This window comes from Vipera berus, assembly GCF_964194415.1.
Source record: "Vipera berus genome assembly, chromosome: 6".
NCBI lineage: Eukaryota > Metazoa > Chordata > Lepidosauria > Squamata > Viperidae > Vipera > Vipera berus.
This window is the reverse complement of record NC_138208.1, coordinates 60,403,181-60,427,055: the sequence shown is the minus strand read 5'-3', so window position 1 is coordinate 60,427,055 and position 23,875 is coordinate 60,403,181. Positions and strand designations below refer to the sequence as shown.

At 39.3% G+C, this 23,875-nt stretch overlaps 3 protein-coding genes across 8 annotated transcripts; 2 read left to right on the top strand and 1 right to left on the bottom strand.

The window, feature by feature from the left end:
* Positions 1–866: 866 nt before the first annotated feature.
* Positions 867–10,413, bottom strand: NAGA (alpha-N-acetylgalactosaminidase). Of its 4 annotated transcripts, XM_081330601.1 has the most exons (11): positions 10,329–10,383; positions 8,202–8,309; positions 7,779–7,833; positions 7,412–7,583; positions 6,195–6,369; positions 4,933–5,110; positions 4,628–4,722; positions 3,875–4,036; positions 2,935–3,132; positions 2,339–2,482; positions 867–1,895 (listed from the first exon to the last, which is right to left on the bottom strand). In XM_081330601.1, the coding sequence occupies exons 3-11, from the start codon at positions 7,831–7,833 to the stop codon at positions 1,713–1,715; spliced, it is 1,362 nt and encodes a 453-aa protein (XP_081186727.1). In that variant the 5' UTR covers positions 8,202–8,309; positions 10,329–10,383; the 3' UTR covers positions 867–1,712. The 4 variants fall into 4 exon arrangements, with proteins under 4 accessions (XP_081186727.1, XP_081186728.1, XP_081186729.1 ...); XM_081330602.1 differs by lacking the exons at positions 7,779–7,833; positions 8,202–8,309 and having other exon boundaries at positions 10,329–10,413; XM_081330603.1 differs by lacking the exons at positions 7,779–7,833; positions 8,202–8,309; positions 10,329–10,383 and adding an exon at positions 8,809–8,841.
* Positions 10,414–12,509: 2,096 nt separating this feature from the next.
* On the top strand, positions 12,510–16,574 carry PHETA2 (PH domain containing endocytic trafficking adaptor 2). Of its 2 annotated transcripts, none has more exons than XM_081330535.1 (2): positions 12,510–12,742; positions 15,028–16,574. In XM_081330535.1, the coding sequence occupies exon 2, from the start codon at positions 15,041–15,043 to the stop codon at positions 15,848–15,850; it is 810 nt and encodes a 269-aa protein (XP_081186661.1). In that variant the 5' UTR covers positions 12,510–12,742; positions 15,028–15,040; the 3' UTR covers positions 15,851–16,574. The 2 variants fall into 2 exon arrangements, with proteins under 2 accessions (XP_081186661.1, XP_081186662.1); XM_081330536.1 differs by having other exon boundaries at positions 12,533–12,742; positions 15,032–16,574.
* A 3,312-nt stretch (positions 16,575–19,886) lies between these two features.
* SMDT1 (single-pass membrane protein with aspartate rich tail 1) lies at positions 19,887–23,673 on the top strand. Of its 2 annotated transcripts, XR_014026956.1 has the most exons (4): positions 19,887–20,197; positions 22,187–22,327; positions 22,851–22,927; positions 23,449–23,673. XR_014026956.1 is itself a non-coding variant. In XM_081331399.1 (3 exons), the coding sequence occupies exons 1-2, from the start codon at positions 20,054–20,056 to the stop codon at positions 22,322–22,324; spliced, it is 282 nt and encodes a 93-aa protein (XP_081187525.1). In that variant the 5' UTR covers positions 19,887–20,053; the 3' UTR covers positions 22,325–22,327; positions 23,449–23,602. The 2 variants fall into 2 exon arrangements, 1 of the variants encoding a protein (XP_081187525.1); XM_081331399.1 differs by lacking the exon at positions 22,851–22,927 and having other exon boundaries at positions 23,449–23,602.
* The last annotated feature ends 202 nt before the right edge of the window (positions 23,674–23,875 follow it).

The window sequence follows — 23,875 nt, the reverse complement described above, 5'->3', positions numbered from 1 at the left end:
GACCTTCTGTAGGATCTCCCATTGAGACTTGGGTCTAATCTATATACCATGCACATGTTCCTGTACAGAATGATATTTGGTTGTGACATTCAGTATATGATGTTGTTGCCAGCTTCTTACACCCTGTTATTGTGTGTTAGACTCTGTCTCAGACCTCTCTGCATAGTCTGCACCTTAGATCACGTCTAGACCCTTGCTTCTATAGATATAGTCCTTTGTGCTTGTACTTATGCTGCTATGATCAGTGCCTCAGCGCTGCCTTTTAATCCAGATAGATATATACAGATGATTGATAGATGATAGATAGATGATAGATAGACAGGCAGACTGTCAGACTGTCACAGTACTAAAAGTAGCTTATTGAATAGTGAAGATGATAAAACAGGAAACTTATTTTGGTAATCTCCAGATGTGATAGACCCATAGTGGCGAACCTATGGCACATGTGCCACAGGTGGCACGCAGAGCCCTCTCTGTGGGCACACGCGCCATCGCCCGTCCTAGGCCTTCAGCTGGGTTTTATAAAACCTTTTTGCTTTAGCCCTCTGCCTCTATGTGCAAAAAAACGTTTCAATCAATCTCAACTTCTCACAGGAAAAAAAAAGATCTCGCAAAGTTGGAATTGATTGAACTTTTTATTCCCACCCAGTCTGCCGTTATCATCGCAGCCACACCCACCCAATGGGCCACACCCACCCAATGGGCCACACCCACCAATGGGCCACGCCCACCCGGCACCCAATGATACATAAGTGGGTTTCGGGTTGCAGTTTGGGCACTCAGTCTCTAAAAGGTTCGCCATCACTGTGATAGACTATATTTTGGCGGGCAATTCTGGGAATTCTGGGATTCAGTTACATCAAAGGTATGTGACCAGGAAAAATGTACTAGGAAAAATAAATTACAGAATTAGTAAACACTTTGAAAATTTATTCACTTTACATGGCTTTTTAATCAAATCATTTCTGAAACAATAATCTTTATTTAAAAATGTATTTTAAAATATAAACATCTGAACATATGGTGAAAAAATAGTCCCTAAAGAGTTGTTTACAACAAAAGAATAAAAATGTTAAAAATCCTGGAAAATTAAGCCAGTCAGACAAGTGACAATAAAAGAAATGCTAGAACACTTAGAATTTTTGAAATTATTTCAACTACTGAAATAGCTGATACCATTACAAGTGAACACCTATAGCACAACAGAAATTCTGTGCATTAAAGGACAATTCCAGTTCTGTTTTGGAATCCAGGAAATTTACAATTCAGTGATCTATAGGAAATTCCTTATACAAAATATGAATTTTTCCTATGCTTATGCTTACATATATAGGCAACCAGCTTCTAGTTGACTATCTCAAAGCATGTGACCATCATTAGCAGTCTAATCTATATAAATAAGAATACATGTCTACTTATTTATTTTTATTTTATTTTTTTATTTTAATTCCATTTATATCCCGCCCTTCTCCGAAGACTCAAGGCGGCTTACAAGCTTATGTCTACTGTACTTAGAAATATTGGACTGCATACTAGTGAACTACTGTAATAGCATCTCCATTGTGTGTACAGGTAGATCTCAATTTGTATGTTACTTGTGTAAAACTGCCAACCTACACAATCTTTTTTTTTTCTTTGTTGAAGTACAAGTGTACCAATCGGGAGTGGTAAATCCTTAGTAGCTTTCCAAATTGTTATTCAACTGCTGGCTATCACAGATTAAAGGGATTGAATTTATTTGCTTTCACCTGCTGCTTTATGAAGTTGGAAGGCTGTCCCAGGTACATTGCTGGGTACAGATACCACATAACTACTCCAGAGGGATTAATCACCACTGTGAAGTTGGTAGCAATCTTCAGGTCACTGATTATTTCACTGGTGTACACATCCTGTGCCTAACAACAACAAAAAAAGATAAATGGATAAATGATCATATGTGCATCTACTATGGAACTACTCATATATTCTAGTAGCTATTCCATAGCAATGTTTATCCCAATGAAAAATACTAAAGCTTAATTGCCGTACAACTTGAATTCTAAAATAGTAAATAATCCTGTTACTCCTTCGTCACAAATGAATGGTAGTGTTGGCAGAGGGGATAAGAGTGTTGGTTTTATGACTTATTTTGCTATGTACTGTTTTATCACCCCAGGAAATAACCTGATTATTAAATAACTTTCTAAAAGCCAGGATGCCATATTAAATTCAATAACACGGGGCAAATATAAGTAAGCATTACTGTGTAGTACATGAGATTTTCAGCTTGTCATCCCATTCCCCTACAATGTTTTCAGCAACGGAGAGGAAGACCACATATGGGTGTTTCTTCACTTACTTCATAGACCGCATTCTCTGTAAAATTGAGCTGTGCAAGGGAAGTTGTGTAGTGATATGGCATGTCTGTCCTTCGACTAAAGAAAACCAGAGCACTGGCTGAGTGGGAAAGAGGCCGCAGAAATACTTCAATGTGAGATTTCTCCTACAAAATCAGATTAAACAACATGTTCTTCTAAAGGAAATCTTTCCCAGGACATAAATTGAAAATGGTGATGTCATCATATAGGAAAAGAACAATTCTTCAACTGAAATTGTTATGAGGTATGAAGCTCATACTCAGTCTAACCCAATTCATTGTGCTGTAATTTGAGCCAAAAACAGCATGGGGAACACCATATACACAGGCTTCCTTACCCTTCTTCCTTCCAGATAAATTATGAAAACAACAGTGTCAAAGGATCTGGAGTATGCCAGATAGTTGAAAGCTAATATATTGTCTCCTAAGCTCCTTAGAAGAGAGGATCATTATGAATGTAATAAATATCCTTGACTTAATTAATGATCTTCCCACATAACAGGGTCAAAAGGCAGGAATATACCCTCTGGAGTTCCAGGGATTCAAATAAGATTCTCCAGATGCTTGGCCTTCATTACCTGAAGGATTCTACGACCTTGAATTCCCAGGGGATCTTGGTTAATTGTGATCATCAATTTGTTTTGTAGAATCTCCCTGGCACTTTCAGAAATAACACGGAGGTCTGTAGACATGAAAAGAGGAGCAGCCATAATTGTCCATAAGGCCATCTGGGACTTGGACTCTTCAAGGCTCAGACCAAAGTTTCCAATGATTAGCTGTAGGATAAAGGAGAGGTTAACCCAGAGATGGGTAATGACGTCAAGAATGAAAGCAAAAGAAAACAAGAGCTGCATATGGACTGATTCCAAGAGAACTCTTGTTGAATAAAGGTAACTTGTATTTATTATTATTAATTTTTATTAATTTATTTACCCATATGCTAAATAAATAATTAGGTAGGTTTACTCAATGCCTATGATTGGAATAACCTTTCCAAATTTTCTTCTAGAAGAAAGTTTAGGAAATAATATCAAAGCTGAATTCCAATTATTAAATTAATGAAGAATTTAGAAGGGATAGAAGAGGATAATGAGTTAAACTTTAAAAACTAAATAAACATACATAAGCAAAACAAGCTATATTTTCACAGAACTGCAGGATAATTGAATCAGTATAATATATAACTGCTTATCCTTTCAATGTAGCATGTTTTTGCAAAAAATAGCAATATATGCCTATTTGTACAAATTATTTTAACAGAATTCAGGTTTTCTGTGATATTTCTAGTGTAGGTTATACTCACTAAGATTAAAATAATGGGTATGTGCAACAAATGTAAGAATGTAACACAAATGGCTTGTCTACTTAAATTACATACAAGAATTGAAAACAAGATGATAGACAATATAAATTCCTGCCAACAATCACCTTCATTAGTTTTTTTCTAGCTTTAGAATTCCAAAGAGAGCCTCTCTCATCCATTTAGCTTTCATATGATCCTCTTCAGCTCAACATTACCATGTCAGGGTCATTCCAATGGCCAGGACCAGCCGCTGGCTGAAGTACATCCTGATTCGTTGAGAACCATTCCACAATAGAGAGGACACTTTCCCAAGAGTCTTGTATGTCATCAAAGTTTCTCCAGAGGTTACATATATTTGCTAAAAGAGTATAATTCACCTAAAACAAAACAAATGCATGAAACAGAATAATTACAGTCAGCTTGGCATGATTTATCTTTTGAAAATGATCAATTTACATCATTTTGGCTAGTCTGGGTGTACTTAATATATGGCAAATATATATATTGGAAAGAAGAAATACTAAGTTAAACAATTAGCTATAATTATTTTGCTATTCAACTAAAGCCACACAGCTGTGTCACCATAGCAAAGAGAAATGGATAGAACTGCTCAAAGGATGTGTTAACAGAATAACTGTATCACTCATAATTATAACACTATCATTAACAAAATATGTAACATCCAACAACACTATACTGTTATGTAGTACTACATGTACTAAGCTTGTTAATAAAAAAAATACTGTCTCAGCCAAGTAAAACATCGTGCCAAGAGTTCTAAGTGGATTGATTCTAAAACTCAATACAAGATTAAAGAAGTGTGTCTCTTGCAAATTAAATGAGTACATTTATGGATCCCATGTCACACTAAATTGTTAAAATGTGATGCAAAGCCTTCATTTAAAATTCTGAAGTTCAATGGACAGAAGCTTTAAGATCAGCCCCATCCTTCCTCAAATACAACTCACTGAAGGTGGGAGTCCCCCTTGATAGGCTGGCCAACTGCAGGAATAAGCAATGGGATGACCTGTTGCATTCAGAGCCTTGGACATTCTAGGATAACCTTTGGAAAACAAAAATAATTATCCATTTAAGTTAAATTCAGAATTCATTTAAACCAAATTATTTTAGCTGGTTGATGCTTATTATAATTAATATCCCAAATCTATATTTGACATCTTAAACAAAGCCAATTAAAATATATTATTTTAGCAACTTTTGGTACACTGACAAAAGAAGCAACACAGAGGCATGATAAAGCCTTGAACTTTACCTTGGGCCTGTTCATCTGCTGATGAGTAGCAACCATCTAGTTTCAGCATATCCACTCCCCATTGTGCAAACGTTAAAGCATCTTGTTCAATACAATTTAATGTAGTACCCGGGTAACCTGCACAAGTATGGGTGCCTAGATCACCATAAATGCCAAGTTTCAGACCCCGTGAATGAACCTGCCAAAATATGTCATGACTTGTGAGATCAAGACAGAAGACCCATGAAGAATGTACATGATGGAGGAAACAGTACAAACATTGTTATTGTTGGTGTTAGTGAGCAACTATTTTTAATCACTTCCTCAAAAGCTAATCCACCATCTCTTCCTCTTCCTCTTTATTTGCAGACTATCTCAACAATGTTGGTTTAAATTGAAATTGTTTATTGTAAGAGTAGATATCTAATGAGTAGAGTGTTAAAAACTAAGAATAACTAGTTACCCAAACAAACTCTCCAAGAACGAACACTTACTTTGTAGTATGTAAACTTATGTTTCCACCAATGGAAAGATACAAAAGCGAACTAGACAAAACACTGAAACAGTAATATTTAGTATATGATAGCATTTCCCCCCATTTTATGTGAATACAAACATTTCTGCTGACTGAATGGCCAGTTCAAATTATGCTTCTACCCATCATTGCATAAGATGATGTCAGATGGGGAAAAAAGTTAAAAGGTATGTTTCATTGTTGTTTTTTTACCAAATGGCCAACCCTTTCTTTTCCAATCTAATGTTTTTCAGATATGTTGGCTTTAAATCCTATCACCCTTATTCGGCACAGCCATTCACTCTGCTGGAAATGTGTTAGGAGTACTGAAGGTCAGAATATCTGGAGGGTACCAACCTGGATGACACAATAGAAAACTGATAAGCTTTTTAAAAATATCCAATGCCAAGGACTACATCTGAAACTGTAGAGTTTGAATTCGCAGAAAAATCTGGTGATTTAGATGCAGAATTTCTTGCCCAGAAACATGGCCCTCTGGATGTTCCTCACTGGATAACTCTGAGCAAAGTTGCTTCACTCAGCTCAACTTGTTGTACAAGTCCAGGTCCATGGCTGTAAATTGGCCAGTCCTACCTGAAGAAGGAACCTACATTTTTTACAGTAATTAAGAAGCAAGCCTTTGATCTTTTGGGGCAGTCACAAAGTTCCTCTGGAATTTCTCTACTATTGGCTAAGGAATTAATCTTTTTTTAAAAAAATCACAGCTAGATCATTAGATTTCACTCTCACATCAGAAATATTCACTTACATAGTCTGCCAAGGCTTTGATCCCTCTGGGAAACCTCTCAGGATCCGGAATCAGATGTCCCGTCATATTCCTCTTCTTTGCCATCCAGCAATCATCAATGTTCACATACTCGTAGCCCAGCTCCTTCCAACCATCCCTTGCCAGACAGTCTGCCATTTCCATGAAGAGAATCTCACTGCCCCACAAATGGAAAAGCAGTTATAGGAAACAAGAACAACAAGCAAAGTGACCAATGTGGAACAGCCATTGGGAACCATCAGGCATAAAAAATACTGCTCTGACAATGTCAGACTTCATAATGCACTGACACAATCTGCCAAAGTCACGCAAGTTTACTTTCCACAATAGATAAAAAGGTTCATTTCTCTGTCAGGTCTCCACTATCACTTTTTTTAAAAAAAAATCCCATTTATATCCCGCCCTTCTCCAAAGACTCATGGCGGCTTACAATCTAAAGCACAAATCAATATGCTTAGCAATAGCCTTCATTCTATGTATATGCCTGCTTATTAGCCCCCCCCCCCAAGCGGCATTATTACAAAGTCAGCTTATTGCCCCCAACAATCTGGGTCCTCATTTTACCTACCTCGGAAGGATGGAAGGCTGAGTCAACCTTGAGCCTGGTGGGACTCAAACCTGCACTAATTGCAGGCAGCTGGTGTTACTTAAGGAGGCATTAGCCCACTGCTCCACCAAGGCTTTTTCATACTTATTGTTTTTCTGCAATAATCTGGAAATAAAATTAAAATAAAGCTTCCTACAATATTATATTTTCATCAATGTCCTTCCTTATGGACAGAATCCTTCTGTTTCTTGAAAATAAGCCTCATTCAACCAATGTCACTAGGAGAATAAACAAAAGCTTATAGGTTGGGCTCTTTTACTGGTTCCTGTTCAAACAACATGTTTGTATATTGCGGTACAAGGTCTATTAATTAATGATTTCCTCATATGTTTTCATTTTCATTAATATTTTTATATAGCAAAATGATTCAGCACTCTTTTCTCAACTATGCTCAATCAGAAAATTAAACTACAATTTGGCAACAATATTCAGAGAAACATGGGGGCTTTTAGGGAAGGCAGATGCCACCTTGGAGCTTCAGATTTTCTAGCTTTGATGCCATCCCTCATCTTGAATCCAAGGATCCTGAAACTCAGGAACATACCTGGAAAAAGATTGGATTTTGTACCATTTCCAAGGTTCTTCCACTTACCTGATACAATTATTGGGATCTTCCTTGCAATCAACATTACAACGAAAGCGTTCCCAAGCAAGCCACCCCATTGGGGGCGTTCTCATAAGTCCATTCTCCAAAGCCAGGGAGAAGGCATGGAGTAGAAGAAGGAAGATAACACATTTCATGACAAGGGATTGGGGGATGACCACTGCAAAAGAGGTGGGCAGAGGGGGGAAGAAACATAATGAAACATCACATTCAATTGTTTCCATTCTGTTTCAATGGCTTTTCCACCCATATCTAATGAGGTTAAATATTTACAAGGTTTCACCTCTGCCTGCACCCATTTTTCTTGCTTTAACAATGTGCAGTGAAACGTGGAAGTCTTCAATTAGACAGTTACCTTTTTTTGCCTGAACCTGGAAACTATGGTTATCATCTTCAGAACAGCCAAGCATCTTAAACAACCAAAACATGCCTATCACCAAGATAAAATGTTATGAGTTGTCATTAAGCTCTTGCTCTTCTCTCTTTTGAATGAGTTTTGATTTTGGTAACTGCCTGGATTAGTGCCTGCAATTTTTGTAGCAAGATTTTTGGAAATGTTTTGCCATTGCCTTTTTTCTAAGGCTAAGAGAACAATGACTGACCCAAGGTCATCCAGCTGGCTTCGTGAAACCAGTCTCCTGGTTTCTAGCCTGGTGCCTTAACCACAATACCAAACTGACTCTTTTCTTGCATATTATTTGTAGATAATCACTGATTTTAAGAGCACTGTTGATATATATGAAATTTATTTGTTAAACAAATTTATATAGTTACTTACCCAAAATGACTCTGGGCAGCAAACAAAATACTTAAGGCACCAGGCTAGAAACTACCTTAGGCACGAAGCCAACTGGATGACCTTGGGTCAGTCATTGTCTTCTTAGCCCTAGAAAAAAGGCAATGGCAAAACGTTTCTAAAAATCTTGCCACAAAAATTGTAGGCACTAGTCCAGGCAGTTACCAAAATCAAAACTCACTCAAAGGAAAGAAAAAAGCGCAAGAACTTAATGACAATTCATGAAATTTTATCTTGGTGTTTTGCTTATCTAAGATGCTTGGTTGTTCTAAAGATGATAATACAATAAAACAACCATTTAAAACAATAAGTTAAAGCCCTGGTAGAAGCTCACAACCATCTACCAACCACCCCATGCCAGCTCTGTCTAAAATTTACTTTCTGAAATGGTGCTTCAAACTGTACCGTTCCATTTCATACTATAATGCCACTAGCTGCCGTCAGCACAATGCTCTGTTGGAGAGCTTACATATAATCCATATGTTCTTTATCACTCTTATTTGTGATTGTCCCACCCAGTTTGCAGGAGGAATTAGGCAAACGTGTATGACAACCATTGAAAAAGAAACTGACTCTGGATTCCACTTACCCTTCCCTGCTTTACACCACACACACACACAAGTTCCCAGTGTTGCATTCTGGGACTCATGCTGCTGTTAGAGCAGGATCCTGAAGCATACACAGTGACAGAAGCAAAATTACAGACACAGCATTCCTAACCAGTATCTATTATACTACACTTTCATAAAAAAATTATGTTGATTCCACAGGTCCACTAAATGAAGTGTGGTAGAGTTCATGAAATGACACAGCCCAGCACTTTGAAGGGCATCAAGTATGCTGGTGATGACCTATAAAGCCCTAAATGGCTTGGGTCCGGGTTATCTGAGGGAACACCTGCTGCCGGCATCAAGCTCCCTTCGTCCTGTGCGCTCCCACAGGGAGGGTCTTCTCAGGGTACCGCCGGTAAGAGACTGCCGGCGGACAACACCCAGGGATAGGGCCTTCTCAGTGGGTGCGCCTGCCCTTTGGAACCAGCTGCCAGTGGAGCTTAGGACTGCCCCCGACCTCCGTTCGTTCCGCCAGGACCTGAAGACCTGGCTCTTTGAGCTCTCTGGCCCAGGCTGAGAATTTTAATTTTAATTTTAACTGGGGTTTTATTTGTTCAGGGACGGATATAATTTTTTTTTAATCTGTTTTTAACTTTTGTATTTTTTGTTTTAATCACCCTGTAAACCGCCCTGAGTCCTTCGGGAAAGGGCGGTATATAAATATAATAAAATAAAATAAAATAAAATAAATAAAAGATGGCTTGTGGCAGGGTAACAGCATATAGCAATTCCCAGGTTCACTTTCTGACATGTGCTATGAGCGAATCTCAGACTGCACACCAGAGGAAGTCTTTCGCAAGGTCTCTGGAGAGCTACTTTCAATCATGCGATATAGTTTGATTAAGATAAATCTTATCTACTGAACATAAGTAGCTTCATATGAATAATTTAATTTTCTGAGATGTGCAGATACAGAATCAGCCATAGGGTCAATGCCTGGTTCCGTTTCCAACACGGCAAAAAGTTTCATTACACACAATGTACTTGTTTGGGATGGAACAGTATTGCAGCAGCACCTGGACCAGCTGGACCTATCTGTATCTGAATGGGAAACCATTAAGGTCAGCTGATCTAAGTTTAAAAATCGTGAAGAAAGGCAACAGAAAACTTCTTGCAAACTGTTGCCAAATCTGTGTCCATTAAGATCCCAGGAATCCACCCGCCTCCCCCCTCCCCGTGGCTGCTGCAAGCCAGTTTCCGCATTTATAAAGATACCTTCTTCAGACTGCATCAAGACAATGGTGAAATAATCGTGCAAATTCGGTATTTTTCATTTAATGAAAACATATTTCATTGATGGCGCAAACGGCCTAAATTAATTCAAATCTACAACTGTAATCGTAATCAGTAGGTACTCTGGAACAATTATTCGTTTTTCTGTTCCATTTTCATATAGTGCAATCTTTGATCAGACAAAAGGGGGAAAAAAGACTATTCCCCATCCCGACCCTTCACGTATATCACCCATCCAAACTTCAAGACACATCAGGACACTTACGCTATCGGACATTAAGCTGCAACCAGCACTTACACCAGCGACAATCGAAAGCCCGCAAGTCGATTGCTTTCCTGCACGGGGCTGCTAATCACGTGCTCGCTTCCTTCCACCGATCAGCTGATCCCTTGGATTGCTCAATCGTAGAGCCGATAAGCTGCTGAGATCAGCGTCCTATCAACTCCACCACCGCCCTCGCTTTTGTCCCGAGGAAAAGAGGAAGCAGACGCTCCCTGTGACACGTGTACGCGAGCGTCTTTTGAGCTCAGCCCTTTTCACTCGGTGCTGGACTAATTTCTCCAAGAGACTTTTTGATTCGTCCAAGGATCAGAATAATGCCGCCTCTTTTATGTCCCTTAGCAGAGATGCCTCTCTTGTTTATTATTCTAATTGGAATATTTATGGCAGATTTATGAACTGAGGTGGTCCAAGGCTTAGAAAGCAAACCAGTAAAAGTGGTTTCAGGCTGCTTTTATGCCTATGTGTGAGGAATAACATAGCATGGAACGGGAGACGCAAGTGTCAATATCCAGTGGAGACAGGTTAGCTACAGAACCCATGGAAGCCACTCTTCCGATCTCTTTTGTCCCTTTACTGCACTGTTTTAAACTTACCCATTGTCTCTTCCTTTCTCTTTCTAGTAATATCAGCAATGACAGGTGAGAATATAGAATGAAAAGATGAACTATGTCTGTATAATTAGGTTGGCCTTACTACTTACTACTAGGGACCATGAGATTTCTGTTTCAGGCAAGCACAAGTCTTCCTACCGCCACCAATTGTCTCTTCAATCTCCAATTGTTCTTTCTACCAATCCCAATTGATATTCCAGCTCCAGAAATGCTGGCTTTTCCCGGCCCCCAGCATGGCAAAGTCAACAGTGGCAAAGGCTCCAGCTTAAAAGAAGTGGTTGACAGTTTAAATGGGCCTTGCTTGTGTCCATGCATGATTGGTGCTCTGTGATAGTAATATATGGTAGTTCAGCTGCAGAATGTGTTTGAGTGAGCAGCAAGCAAGTGGTAGGCAGGCCTTGGGAGAATTAAAAAATGTCTTAAGGCAGGACAGAACACATCACACAGTTTATGTTGTACCCACAAACTAATCTGCCATCAGATGTTGCAATGGAATGTTCTTGCAAATCCTATTTTGAGGCATTGGAACTTCTCTGTGGAATATGGGGGGGGCAGGGGGCTAGAAGTATCTCATCTTGTGCAGCAGACTTTCTTGGGCCACAAGTTGTCTTCTCTTTTTCTAATTAATTCATTTCAGATATTGGAAGGGAAGGCTGAGAAGAAACAAGAAGGATAGTCCGCTTTTTAAATCTCCCTTTTCAAATCCCACTGCAGCAACTGTAGTTCTCCCTTCTGAACAGGGACGCAATACCTTTTGTTCATTAACTATCATTCTCGGGCCCAGAAAGTCAACTTCAATCATATTTCTATTGTACTCTCCAGGGCCAGCCCACACTCAGAGTTCTTCAAATATACTGTACGACCGACTCACGACGCCCAGCTAAAGCAATCCGCCTCCTAGCAATTGCCTATGGATCCTGTTTTCTGACTTCAGTCTGGTTCAGATGTACTCGTGGCCTCGCGATGCCCTCTAGTGGCCGAAAATAAAACTAACATATTTAAAAGAAAGCTGGGGTTCTGCATGCGTAATATGGTAGGACATGAGTAGTCACTAAATGGGGAGTTACCCCTCGCCTCTTTCAGGTGATACGTTGTGGTAGACAAGGAGTTACATTAGATTAGGGGGAGGTTGGACGAGGAGTGGGGAACACTAAATTCAAATGCCAGTCAGTGACCAATCTCGCAGGTGATTTGAAATCGCCTCCCAACCGATCTCCTCAGTATTGTCGGAAAACAAAATGGGAGAGAGAGGAACTATACCCATGACCATGTGTTTCTAGAGGAAAAGTGGTAGTGCATAGTAAAATAAATATCAGAATATCACTTATGTCTCAAATGCAGGTTCCCCAAATAAAAGCAACATTCTTCGGGTTGGGAAGAGAAAACTTCGGCTGACTTGGAGATGACCCACCCAATTTTTATGTTAAAGGAAAAGCGATGCCATCGCGCAGAACAGAAAAACGATGGAGAAGCCTCTGCTTGTTGGCGTACGGCTTGCTTCTTTCCTACTTGGCTTTCAGGACCCCAAGAGAAAAGGGGGGGGCTGAAAAGAGGAAAACCTCCCCTCGGGAAGCTATTGGAAAATCTGGATTGCGAAAAAAACTCCCCCCGGATAGAGGCAGGATTTGCTTGTGCTCTAATGATCCTGCGCTCCGGGTTTTGCCCGAGGACCAGGACGCCGTAACAGGGAAGTCCAGCAGAGGAAGGAGGACACGCGACTACTTAAGAAAAGCGGAGTAGATAAAAGACGAAGCTAACGTCGTTCTGGGTAATGGTGTGAGTAAGGTACGATTATGGATAAGGGTCGCTTCAGCTTCTTAGGATAGGTCTGTCCCTGAACTAGCCTGCCTTTTCTCTGTGACATTGAAAGATTGCGAGAAGGGTTTTCTTTCTGAGAGAAAAGGAAAAAAAGGAAATTCCAGACCTAGGGTAACTTTTAGTCTCTGCATGCTCCGGGTCCGCCTGAGATGAGGAAGTGACTTTGCTGAAGAAACCATCTATTTGGTCTTCTCCAGGCACTTGGGGAAAAGCAGGCTCTACGGATCTGGACAGTCAGCCCAAGTTTGAGAAGGCTGCTGTAGAACCAGGGGTTGGGTTCGTCCTCCTGTCTTTACCTGGAGATGCCAGGAATTAAACTTGCAGCCTTTTGCTTACAATGCAGTGGCACTTCTACTTGGACCTTGTGCCATATATAAGTGTATAACTGCAACAACTTCCTCTGTATGTTCAGGATGATGCCTTCATCTGTTTCCCTGTTCATATCTCAGGCTGCCTTAGGGGAACCTTACCATTAGTGTTTCCACTTTTTCCTGACACAGCTAGGTAGAATCCCACATTTCGCCATTGTTCCTTTGTGGTGTAGTCAGGAGCGAGAGCAGCCTGGCACTTACTGGCCACTTTAGACTGGTATGGGCATCCCCCTCCTGGCTACTCCTTGGGCATTGTGTTCCATGGCCATTCTGGTTTGGGCAATAGGTGAGTCCAGTTTTTTTCAAATTGAGTTGTATTAAATATTAGATATAAAATGGTGATCAAGCCCAGTATTGTTATAAAAAGAAATCAAAAGGGGGTGCTGCTGAATCCAAATATTTAGGGGAAAAGGCAGGTCTTAGACTTAGCCTAGGAAGAGCAGAGTTGAGGCCTGCCATATATTGAGAGAGAGAGGAGGAACCACCAAAAAGGCATGCTCCCCTGTTTTCTACAAGAAGGTGAAGTTTAAAAGAGAAGTATGAGGAGTAAGTTGTACTTGGAACATGTCTTCCCAATGGGAGCATAGAGTCAGGCAGATGTTTGGTCTTATGCTATGTAGGATTTTAAAAGTGATAACCCAGTGGTTCCCAATCTTTTTGGCACCAGGATCTGATTTCATGGAAGACATTTTTTCCACAGACCTGGAAAAGAGGTCACTTGCCTGCTGCTCACCTCCAGCTGTGCAGCCCGGTTCCCAACAGGCCACTGACTAGTACCAGGGGTTGGGGGACCCCTGTGATAACCAGCAACTTGAATCCCACTGAGAAGCCTATTGGGAGCCTGTGCAGTTCATGAAATAGCAGTTTTATGTAGGTGCAACAAACTATGCCCCAATGTCTGCTGCTGCATTCTCAACTAAGCTTCCAGAAGGTCTTCAAAGCACCCCATGTAAAGTGTGTTACAGAGCCCAATCATGAGGTTATTAAGGTATGAATGACCATAAGAAAGTCTTCACAGTCCAGGAATAGACACAACTAACATTTTCAGAATCTGTGAGTCCAGGGAAACCTTGAGATTACATACCTCATCTGAATGTGGCAGTACCAACCCATCCAGGACCAAGGATGGAAATACTCCCAACTCTTGGACCTGGGGGACCCAAACTCTTAAGGAAAATCCATGGTCATTTACACTGCAGGTGGAAATTTGTTGCAAATAAATGTAGTTATGACAAAGATCAAGATTTTTTCATTTTATTAAACAAGCAATGAGAGAATCCCTTTTATAATAATAATAATAATAATAAGTTGGAAGGGACCTTGGAGGTCATCTAGTCCAACCCCCTGCTAAGGCAGGAAACCCTATACCATTTCAGACAAATGGCTGTCCAGTCTCTTCTTAAAAACTTCCAGTGTTGGAGCATTCACCAGTTCTGGAGGCAGGTTGTTCCACTGGTTAATTGTTCTAACTGTCAGGAAGTTTCTCCTTAGTTCTAGGTTGCTTCTCTCCTTGACTAGTTTCCATCCATTGCTTCTTGTCCTGCTTTTTATTATTTTAGTGTCAGAAGTTATATGGTCTAGCTCCATAGTGTATAAATATCCACAATAAGATCCTTAGGAAGGAAGGTTAAACAGCAGACAGGAGCATCCACTGGAAATGGGGTGTCAAAAGTCAAAAGTGGTGTGCATGATGACATGAAGTCCTGCACATAAAAAGAGTCATGCCTTTGCCTGCATGGTTGTGACTGCCATCTCCATACAATCAGTATTTTATAGCAGCAGTGTATATGTGTGTATATAGTGTTATATTAAGTTTTATCTGGATTAATAATATGCATCATGTGATAATTCAGTACATTTCCTCTCATTCTGTTCTGGAAGGCAGATTACTACAATGAAACTCAATGAACGTAGTGTGGTACATTATGCCACATGTGACTCTCCAGCCGATCATACTGGTTTTTTGTGCAAGCGTATGGAACGCCATCATCACAACCATCATATCACCTCTTACCAGCGCCGCTGGTTCATTCTCAAGGGCAACTTGCTGTTCTACTTTGAAGAGCGGGAGAACTGTGACCCCCTGGGTCTCATTGTGTTAGAGGGCTGCACCGTGGAACTATGTGAAGCTGCTGAGGAATTTGCTTTTGCCATCCGCTTTGATAGCAGTGGTTGCAAATCTTATGTGTTGGTTGCTGACTGCCAAGTTGCCATGGAGGCTTGGGTGAAGGCACTTTCACGAGCCAGCTTTGATTATATGAGGCTAGTAGTTAAGGAACTAGAGAAACAGCTGGAAGAGGCTCAGAGGAGCTTAGCTGCTAGCCATAAATCACCAAAGAAATTGTCTTCTGGCCGCAAAAGGCATTTATCAAATCCCATGATGGTATCCATTCAAGAGCATCCTGTCATCTTGGAGAATGGTTACTCCACAGGGAACAATAGTTGCACTCTTGCAGAAATGGCATATTCTGATTTCAGTGGAGGATTTCTGAAGCCCCCACCTTTACCTCCTCGTCGAAAACCGACAGGCAGTGCTGTAGGTGGAGCATTGTTGGCTGGGTTTGCCTCTGCCACACAGGAAAGTCCTGTATCTCCAGAGACTACCTGCTTCTCAAAGTTGCATAATTGGTACGGTCAGGAAATTGCAGAGGTGAGAAGAGAGTGGATGGAAAGAAAGAAGACAGTAGAAATAGGAACACATTGAAGAAAATACATTTTGTAGGACAGAGCGAAATGGACATAAGGTAGGTTTCTGCTTATAGAATCATATGGTTGGAAAGGACCTTGGTAGTCTTTTAGTCCAAACCTCTGCCCAAGGCAGGAGTCCTTATTTTACTTGCAGGTTTTATTCCTAGTTGATAAAATCTAAGAAACAGCCATTATTGCATCTTCCAGACTGGATGATTAATAGTCTGCTTTCTATTATATATTACCACTACACTTTATTGCCAAGAATTCTAAAAACACCATATTCCTAATTATGCACCATTCAGAATTTAAGAAGATATTTCTAAGAAACTGCTATATCAGCTCAAAAGAGTGTTTCAGACCTTTATTTCAGAAAGTCTACTTCTTCATGCAAGAGAAGAATCCATGTATGATTTCCTCCTTTTTTCTCCATACACAACTATTAATTGTATTTCATCTGTATATTGTAGCTATTTTGATAGATGCTGGAACAATATAGTAGTGAGTTGCCTTTCTGTTCATTACAAAAACAGATCATACAATGTATACATTATATTTTAACTATAGGCATTTCATATATTTTAGATTTTCATGCAAATGAGGACAAAGCTGTGAAAAGTTGCTTCCATACGACCACCTCAAGAATTTATAGTCAAAATATATTTTTTTGTTCAGGAACGTCCCACCTCATGCACTCAGATGCAACACTGGGCAGCCTCATAAAATATAAGAACAGTATATGATTCGTAGTCATACCTTAGATATGCCTTTAGCTGAGCTTACCTGTTTTTTCTATCTTTTGGAACTTCGTATATGGACAGTCCTTGAAAACAGCACTGAAAAAAATTGACGTATCACTGTTTTTCACACAACCCCACTGCAACATTCCCATGGCCATGTGATCAAAATTCAGGCACTTGGCATCTGACTCATATTTATGACGGTTGCAGTGTCCTGGGGTCACATGATCACTTTTTGTGACTTTCTGACAAGCAATGGGAAAGTAAGATTCACTTAACAACCATGTTACTAACTTAACTGCAATGATTCACTACACAACTGTGGCAAGAAAGATTGTAAAATGAGACAAAACTCACTTAACTATCTCACTTAGCAACAGGAATTTTGGGCTCAATAGTGGTCGTACGTTGAGGACTGTTTCCACTAACACAAAAGGTAGAAAAAGCACAAGTAAGGTTACCAAAGCAACACAGTCTAGATAAAAAAGCCAAATAAATATCAGCAACTGCTTTCAAATTGTTAATGTAATGTGTGATCATTTAATCATCCTCAGTATCACTTCCATACAATAGTTTTCTAAGACTAGACTAAGCTATGTTTGTTTCTTTTGATACTTTGTTCTAAATTCCATCCATAATATTGCTACAGATTAATGGCAAGAAGTCATCCAAAGCAATCTTACATAATTTCATGTGAATATGAGTTTAATTTTTTAGTGTTAAGCATTCATTATTTACCATTCTGCTGCTTTCTGATTATGGGGGGCCCATTCACAATTTAATGGCTTACATTTATGACCTTGAATGTAGCTAATTATTGAATTAATGAAACAAGAACCTTACAGATTAATACAGCATTAGTAATAGCCATCAGTTACATACTTTGTTTATTGGGCATTTGCAATAATCTAAGATTACTTCAGAAAGAAAAAGAATTATCTTGACTGCTCAGTGAAATAAAACTAAATTGCCATGATACACATTAGTAAAATTAAGTTTGGGGAATTGTTTGAATTACATTGGGATTGATGTATACCTGGTTCCAGAAATTATTTTTCTTCCAGTATTTTTCATCACAACCAATAATACTGTTATTAATAATAAAAAGCATGCTAAATTTTATAATAAAGCTAATAACCTATAACATTCTGGTAATGTTATATTGCATATTATGTTATATAAAATGTGTTTTATAAATTGCATTTTACCCAAAATAGGAAAGTACAATATTATTTCATAATTATGTGTGGCTCAAACTTGATTATTTTTAAAATAGCGTACACTTACTTTATAGTTTCCAGAAGGGAGTCTATCTTAATCCAAGTCTACTTTGGAAACAAATTTATGAATTGCAGATTTTCATGAATGTTTTTTATTTACACAAAAATATGAATAAATATTTTGTTTTTAAAATTATCAGGAGAACTGTTTTTACTTTAGAGTTGAAAGGTTCTAAAAACTTCTAAAAAACCAAAAAGAAACCAATAGTCTGTGCCCATAAGATAAAGAGAGGTAGAAATAGCATATATGCTGTCATGTGGCAATCCCTGATAATTTTATCTTTGCAAAGTCTTATCTTGGGAGGCCATCACATTTTCTAGTGATTCCCAAAATTGCAGTTTTGATACATTTTTGGTGAAATTATCTGCTTTTATCAGTTCAGCTTCCATGCCATTATCTAAGCTTGATGGTTAAATTGACTTTTTTCAGCTCAGCCATAGCATCAGAGGAATTGTAACAGAATTTTTTACAGTAAGAATGTTGGCACTCTTGAAAAGGCAGTCCGTCCACTGGAAAGAAACTTCTGCCTTCTGTTCTGTTCCAGCCTACGCCCGGCCCTGTTTGTGTGTCAGGGACAACCCCCTTTTTCCTTTGTACAGTCAATAGGCTGGAAAAACCCAACCCAAATTTATTTACAGTTCAAACAAAAAAGCAACAAAATATTTCCTTCAATAAATGAATCAAAATATCAAACAAGAGTCAACAAACAAGAGGTAAAGAGAAGTTGCAAGAACAGACCAGGTTTCTCTTAGAATGTCTCCAAACGGTTGCCTTCAGCAACCAGCCCCGCCTACACCTTCCCCTTTTATTATCAGTCCCAAGGCGTGGCTTCTCACTGCCTTCTCCTCCTCTCACTGAGTTGCCTCATTGATTTTCTCTGCTCTGCTCTGCTGGATTGCCTTCTGCTTTTAGTGTCTGAACAGATTCAGCTGTGACTCTTCTGAGTCCAACACCTCATACTCACACAGCTGAGTCTCATGAGGAACATGACTGGAGGGTCCAGGCTGAGAGTCTTGCAGTGCATCAGAGCCTCCCTCTGACACCAAAGGTTCTCCAAACCACTCCTCCTCCTCAGATTCATCGGACTCAGCTGCTGGGAGCACAGGCTGACACTGAATCACAACACTTTCGTTTGTTTCTAGATACACCCATCACCACCATCACAGAGGTTCAGTGGCTAGGATTTCACCAATCCTTTATGCAGAGGAAAAGGGACTTGCTGGCCTCAACCTCCCATCACAATGACTACTTAGATTTAGTATGGAACATGAAGCATGTGAAGTGAGGAGCATTGGTTAAATGTCCAGTTTTGGAACCATCTATTTATTGGTCAGATACAGATATCCTGCTGCAAAGTGGGCTTTGAAATTTTCTAAGGAGATTTGGGGAGTGAAACAGGGTGAAAGTGGATCTTGAAGCATTAGAAGGAGCGTGTGGGTTAGCTGACTTCAAAGTAGAAAACAGGTCTTTGCTTTGAGGTATGGGGTTAATTTGGACTGGATCTGGCCAGAAGCTGCAAAGAAAACAATTCCAGAAAAATAATTGCACCATAAATGCCAGAACTTAGCTGAGGCCTCCATTCTTAGCCCACATCTGTCTTCCTTCCCATCACTATTATAAGAAGAGTCCAGAGCCACTTGTGTTTTTCCTACCCTGTTTAAATTTTATAGAGGACCTTGGAATGCAGAGGTAAGATCATTTACCAAGGCAATCAGATAAACTTGAATCCATGACCGAGACATTGGTCATTCATCCCCCCAATTCACAGGATCAAAGGGAAGCACATTTAGACTTGCAAGATTCTGTTACTGCAATTGCTCTAATAAAAATAGTTTTAGGCCCTCACTGTCTATTAAGTCTGGGGGTTGACATGGACTGAGAAATAAGTCAGGACAGCCCAAATTACAAGACTCCAACGAATCACAGGAGGACAGCAGAGATACAAAGATAAGACAAAATTCTGTTACTAAAGTATTCTATTTTTTATTGGCAACTTTCGATGCCGCTCCAGAAGAATTTAAACATGTCATCTAAACGGAAACCTAAAAAAAGACTAATTCAAACAGACAACCGCGATTTAAATCTCTCCTTCCGCCTATTGATATCTCGCGAGGTTTGAAAAAACACCGCCCATTCTTTCGCTAGTTCCGGTTATCAAGAAAGTGTCCGATTCCTAGGGGAGGAGCTGCCTAGAGGAGATGGCTTCGCGGTTATGGTCAGTGGCTGGCTCTTGGGCAAGGTTGCGACCCGTCGACAACCAGAAGGCGCCCTTAGCAACCGTTTTATCCTCACGAAATATAACCGTCACTCGGACCGGCGCCATCTTGCCTAAACCCGTCAAAGTAAGTGAGTGTGAAAGGCAGCCGTGGCTTTTAAAGGGGAAACGGGTAGGAACCAAACCGAGCAATCGCTTAGCAAGGATGGCGTAAATTGGCATGTTGTGTCAGCCAATCGCGTGTAGCTTATTGGGAAGGGCGGGTTATATTAGTGTTCGTTGCCTAGCGATAAAACAGTTGCTGGGGCCGACGCGGAAATAACGCGTTGTTAAAGGGCGAGGATTTTATTTCCTCTCGGAGAAGCGCTGGGGAAAGTGACATCCCCAATTATTATTATTATTATTATTATTATTATTATTATTATTATTATTATTATTATTATTATTATTATTATTATTATTAATATTAATATTTATTATTATTATTATTAATATTATTATTATTAATATTAATATTTATTATTATTATTATTATTATTAATTATTATTATTATTTTTGAAAAGCTGAAGTCGTGGTCCCCCTCCGTTAGTCAATATGAGAAAATGTTACTGGAACTTGGAACTTCCCAATGAATCTTGTTTTGTCGTGATTGACGGGAACGCTTTTAAGTTGGTTGGCCAAATACTCAGCAGGCCGGCTTATTTCAGGGACGCCGTTATCCTGTTGCAAGCGGTTTCCTATTCTGTCATCCCCGAAAATGCCGTATGCCACGCCGCAGTTATTTTAAAACTCGGCGGCAGCTTCAGCTGCAATGTCTATGGAGATTCTCAGTCATCCAGGTCATGGTTGTCCCAAAGGTGCTTTTTCAAGAAAAAAAAGCCTCTTGAAAAAGCACCTTTGGGCGTCACCTGACAAGTGGTTAGATTCGAGGAAGACCGATGTAGAGGGGACACGAAAGCCCCGCGTAGGTTGAAAATCAAAGAGCTAGGTCAGGGGTAGGCAATCTCGGCTCTTTTATGACTCATGGACTTCAACATTAACAGAGGGATAGAATCAAGATCAAGTGAAGTACTAATACCACTTTACAATGCCTTGGTAAGGCCACACCTGGAATACTGCATCCAGTTTTGGTCATCACGATGTAAAAAAGATGTTGAGACTCTAGAAAGAGTACAGAGAAGAGCAACAAAGATGATTGGGGGACTGGAGGCTAAAACATATAAGGAACGGTTGCTGGAATTGGGTATGTGTAGTAGTTTAATGAAGAGAAGGGCGAGGGGTGACATAGCAGTGTTCCAATATCTCAGGGGCTGCCACAAAGAAGAGGGAGGCAGGACAAGAAGCAATGGATGGAGAAAAGGATCAAGGAGAAAAGCAACCTAGAACTAAGGAGAAACTTCCTGACAGTTAGAACAATTAATCAGTGGAACAACCTGCCTCCAGAGGTGGTGAATGCTCCAACACTGGAGGTTTTTAAGAAGAGACTGGACAGCCATTTGCCTGAAATGGTATAAGGTTTCCTGCCTGAGCAGGGGGTTGGACTAGATGACCTCCAAGGTCCCTTCCAACTTTATTATTATTATTATTATTATTATTATTATTATTATTATTATTATTATTATTATTATTATTATTATTATTATTATTATTATTATTTTATTTATTATTAACTGAGCTGACTCAGGAATTCTGGGAGTTGAAGTCCATGAGTCATAAAAGAGCCGAGGTTGCCTACCCCTGAGCTAGGTGGTTATGATGACTGGGATAGAAACTGAGATCATCTAAACGCGGATACAGTTGTGTTCTGTGATATCTGTGTTTGTAATTTGAAACATCCTGAAGATGTATTTTATTAACTATATTATTCTAATGATGCTGGGTACTTAATTCAGTCTATGGATTCTTCATAAATTCTTCCTCTGAAGGTAATTTTCAAAAAATGCTTGCACCTGAAAGTAACTACAATAAGACAAGAGTTAAATTTACTGAGGCAGCTGCGTGATTCTTTTTGTTCTTTCCATCAGTTCTACTTATACTCTGGCAACTATAAATTTGTTCATGTGCATTTGAATATGTGCGAAGAGATATTAACCAGCTTCTCATGAATTGTTTTAGATGCCATTTGGTCTTGTCCGTGTGTTTGCCGTTGTAATTCCCTTTCTCTATGTTGGGACACAAATCAGCAAAAGTTTTGCAGCTTTGCTTGAAGAACATGATATCTTTGTACCAGAGGATGATGATGACGATGACTAATAGGTACAATTATAGCTGCCCAACCCTTCTCAGTGTTAACAGCTGCATGTATCCTCTAACTGGCATGCTAGGAGGTTTGGGGAAGTGATTAAATGAATAGTTGGTCTAGGACAGGGGTGTTAAACTGCCAGCCCACGGGCCAGTTGCATCATACGGAGGCCGCACCCACTTCAGCTCCAGCAATGTAAAATCACAATATGTCACAACACGTCATGTGATGAGAGTTTGACACCCATGGTCTAGGACAAAAAAAACCCTTATAGCTCCCAATAAAAAATAAATTTGAAAGAATTGAAAGAACTGAACAAAATCTATTTTTGTCCTTCATGTATTTTTGACCACATAAATTTGCAGATTTAGGATGAAGAAACTGGATTATTGTTTATGGTTACACAATTGAGAATTAAAAACTCCTTGCTGCCAACTTCAAACAACTTTATAATCTAATTGTGCATATAAATGGATGGGGACAGAAACCCATCCATTTATATCTTTTCCATATCTTAACATCTTTTCATTATCATAGCATGAATGGTCCCCTGTCCGATATCTTCCTTTCTTTTTCCTGTTATCTTCTGCATTCAGTTCGGCAGTAAAGCTAAAGTAAGCAAATGCAACTTATGCTTTACCTACTTTTAATTATGTCAGTAGTATTCTTTGTATAACAACTATAGCATGATGGGAATTGATATTCCAAGACTTTGTACATACTTGATATTCTATTCTGTAGTAAGCTAGTAAAAATATGTTATGTTAAATACTTGCCAAAGACACATTAAATTTGATTTAATAGTATATGCAATCATGGGACAGTATTGTGTTTCTGATGTGCATATTTATATGTATATGAATCTTTTCCATTTCAGCCAATGCATTCTTTGTTTCCTAATCAGAAAACAGGTCTACGCTATTATTTTTTGAGCTGAAATAACACTCCAGAAATTAGTATCAAGGAAATAATTATTCCCTCATGCCATTTTAGAGCAAGTTGCACATTTTAAAAGTGTTATCCAATTGTGCACAAGTCTCTTGTCCTAAGCTTTACTAGTTCCAAATAGCACAGAACTCGTACACTGTAATCACAAAATAGTTTCACAGTGTGGAAAATTTCTTGTTTTTTACAGGTCTACAATGTGGCAGTAAGAGGAACAAAGCCATAATAAAGTGTTCTGATATGAATGTTTAATCACCGCTCCTCTCAGATGTCTAAAGAACATATTTTGGGGACAGCTGGACTACCCATTGTACCAGGGATTGCTCTGTGCATGTGTAAACAAGGGTGTTTAAATGCTATATCTATTTAAAAATACATATATATGTCTTGATTCAATAATTGTTGCATGTTTACAGTATACCTTATTTCTGAATACACTGGATCCCTAATTAATAGTGAGGGGGGGAAATTATTTGATCCCCTGCTGATTTTGTATGTTTGCCCACTGACAAAGAAATGGATCAGTCTATAATTGTAATAATAGCTTTATTTTAAGTGAGAGACAGAATAACAACAAAAAATCCAGAAAAACACATTTCAGTAGTTATAAATTGATT

Coding starts and splice junctions, on each gene's coding strand:
- SMDT1 (XM_081331399.1), top strand. CDS start 20,054: ATGGCTTCGCGGTTATGGTCAGTGGCTGGCTCTTGGGCAAGGTTGCGA. Junction 20,198..22,186: donor TCTTGCCTAAACCCGTCAAA/GTAAGTGAGTGT, acceptor GAATTGTTTTAG/ATGCCATTTGGTCTTGTCCG.
- PHETA2 (XM_081330535.1), top strand. CDS start 15,041: ATGAAACTCAATGAACGTAGTGTGGTACATTATGCCACATGTGACTCT.
- NAGA (XM_081330600.1), bottom strand. CDS start 7,851: ATGTTTTGGTTGTTTAAGATGCTTGGCTGTTCTGAAGATGATAACCAT. Junction 7,584..7,778: donor CCAGGTTCAGGCAAAAAAAG/GTAACTGTCTAA, acceptor CCTCTTTTGCAG/TGGTCATCCCCCAATCCCTT. Junction 4,037..4,627: donor AAGGGGGACTCCCACCTTCA/GTGAGTTGTATT, acceptor GTTTTGTTTTAG/GTGAATTATACTCTTTTAGC.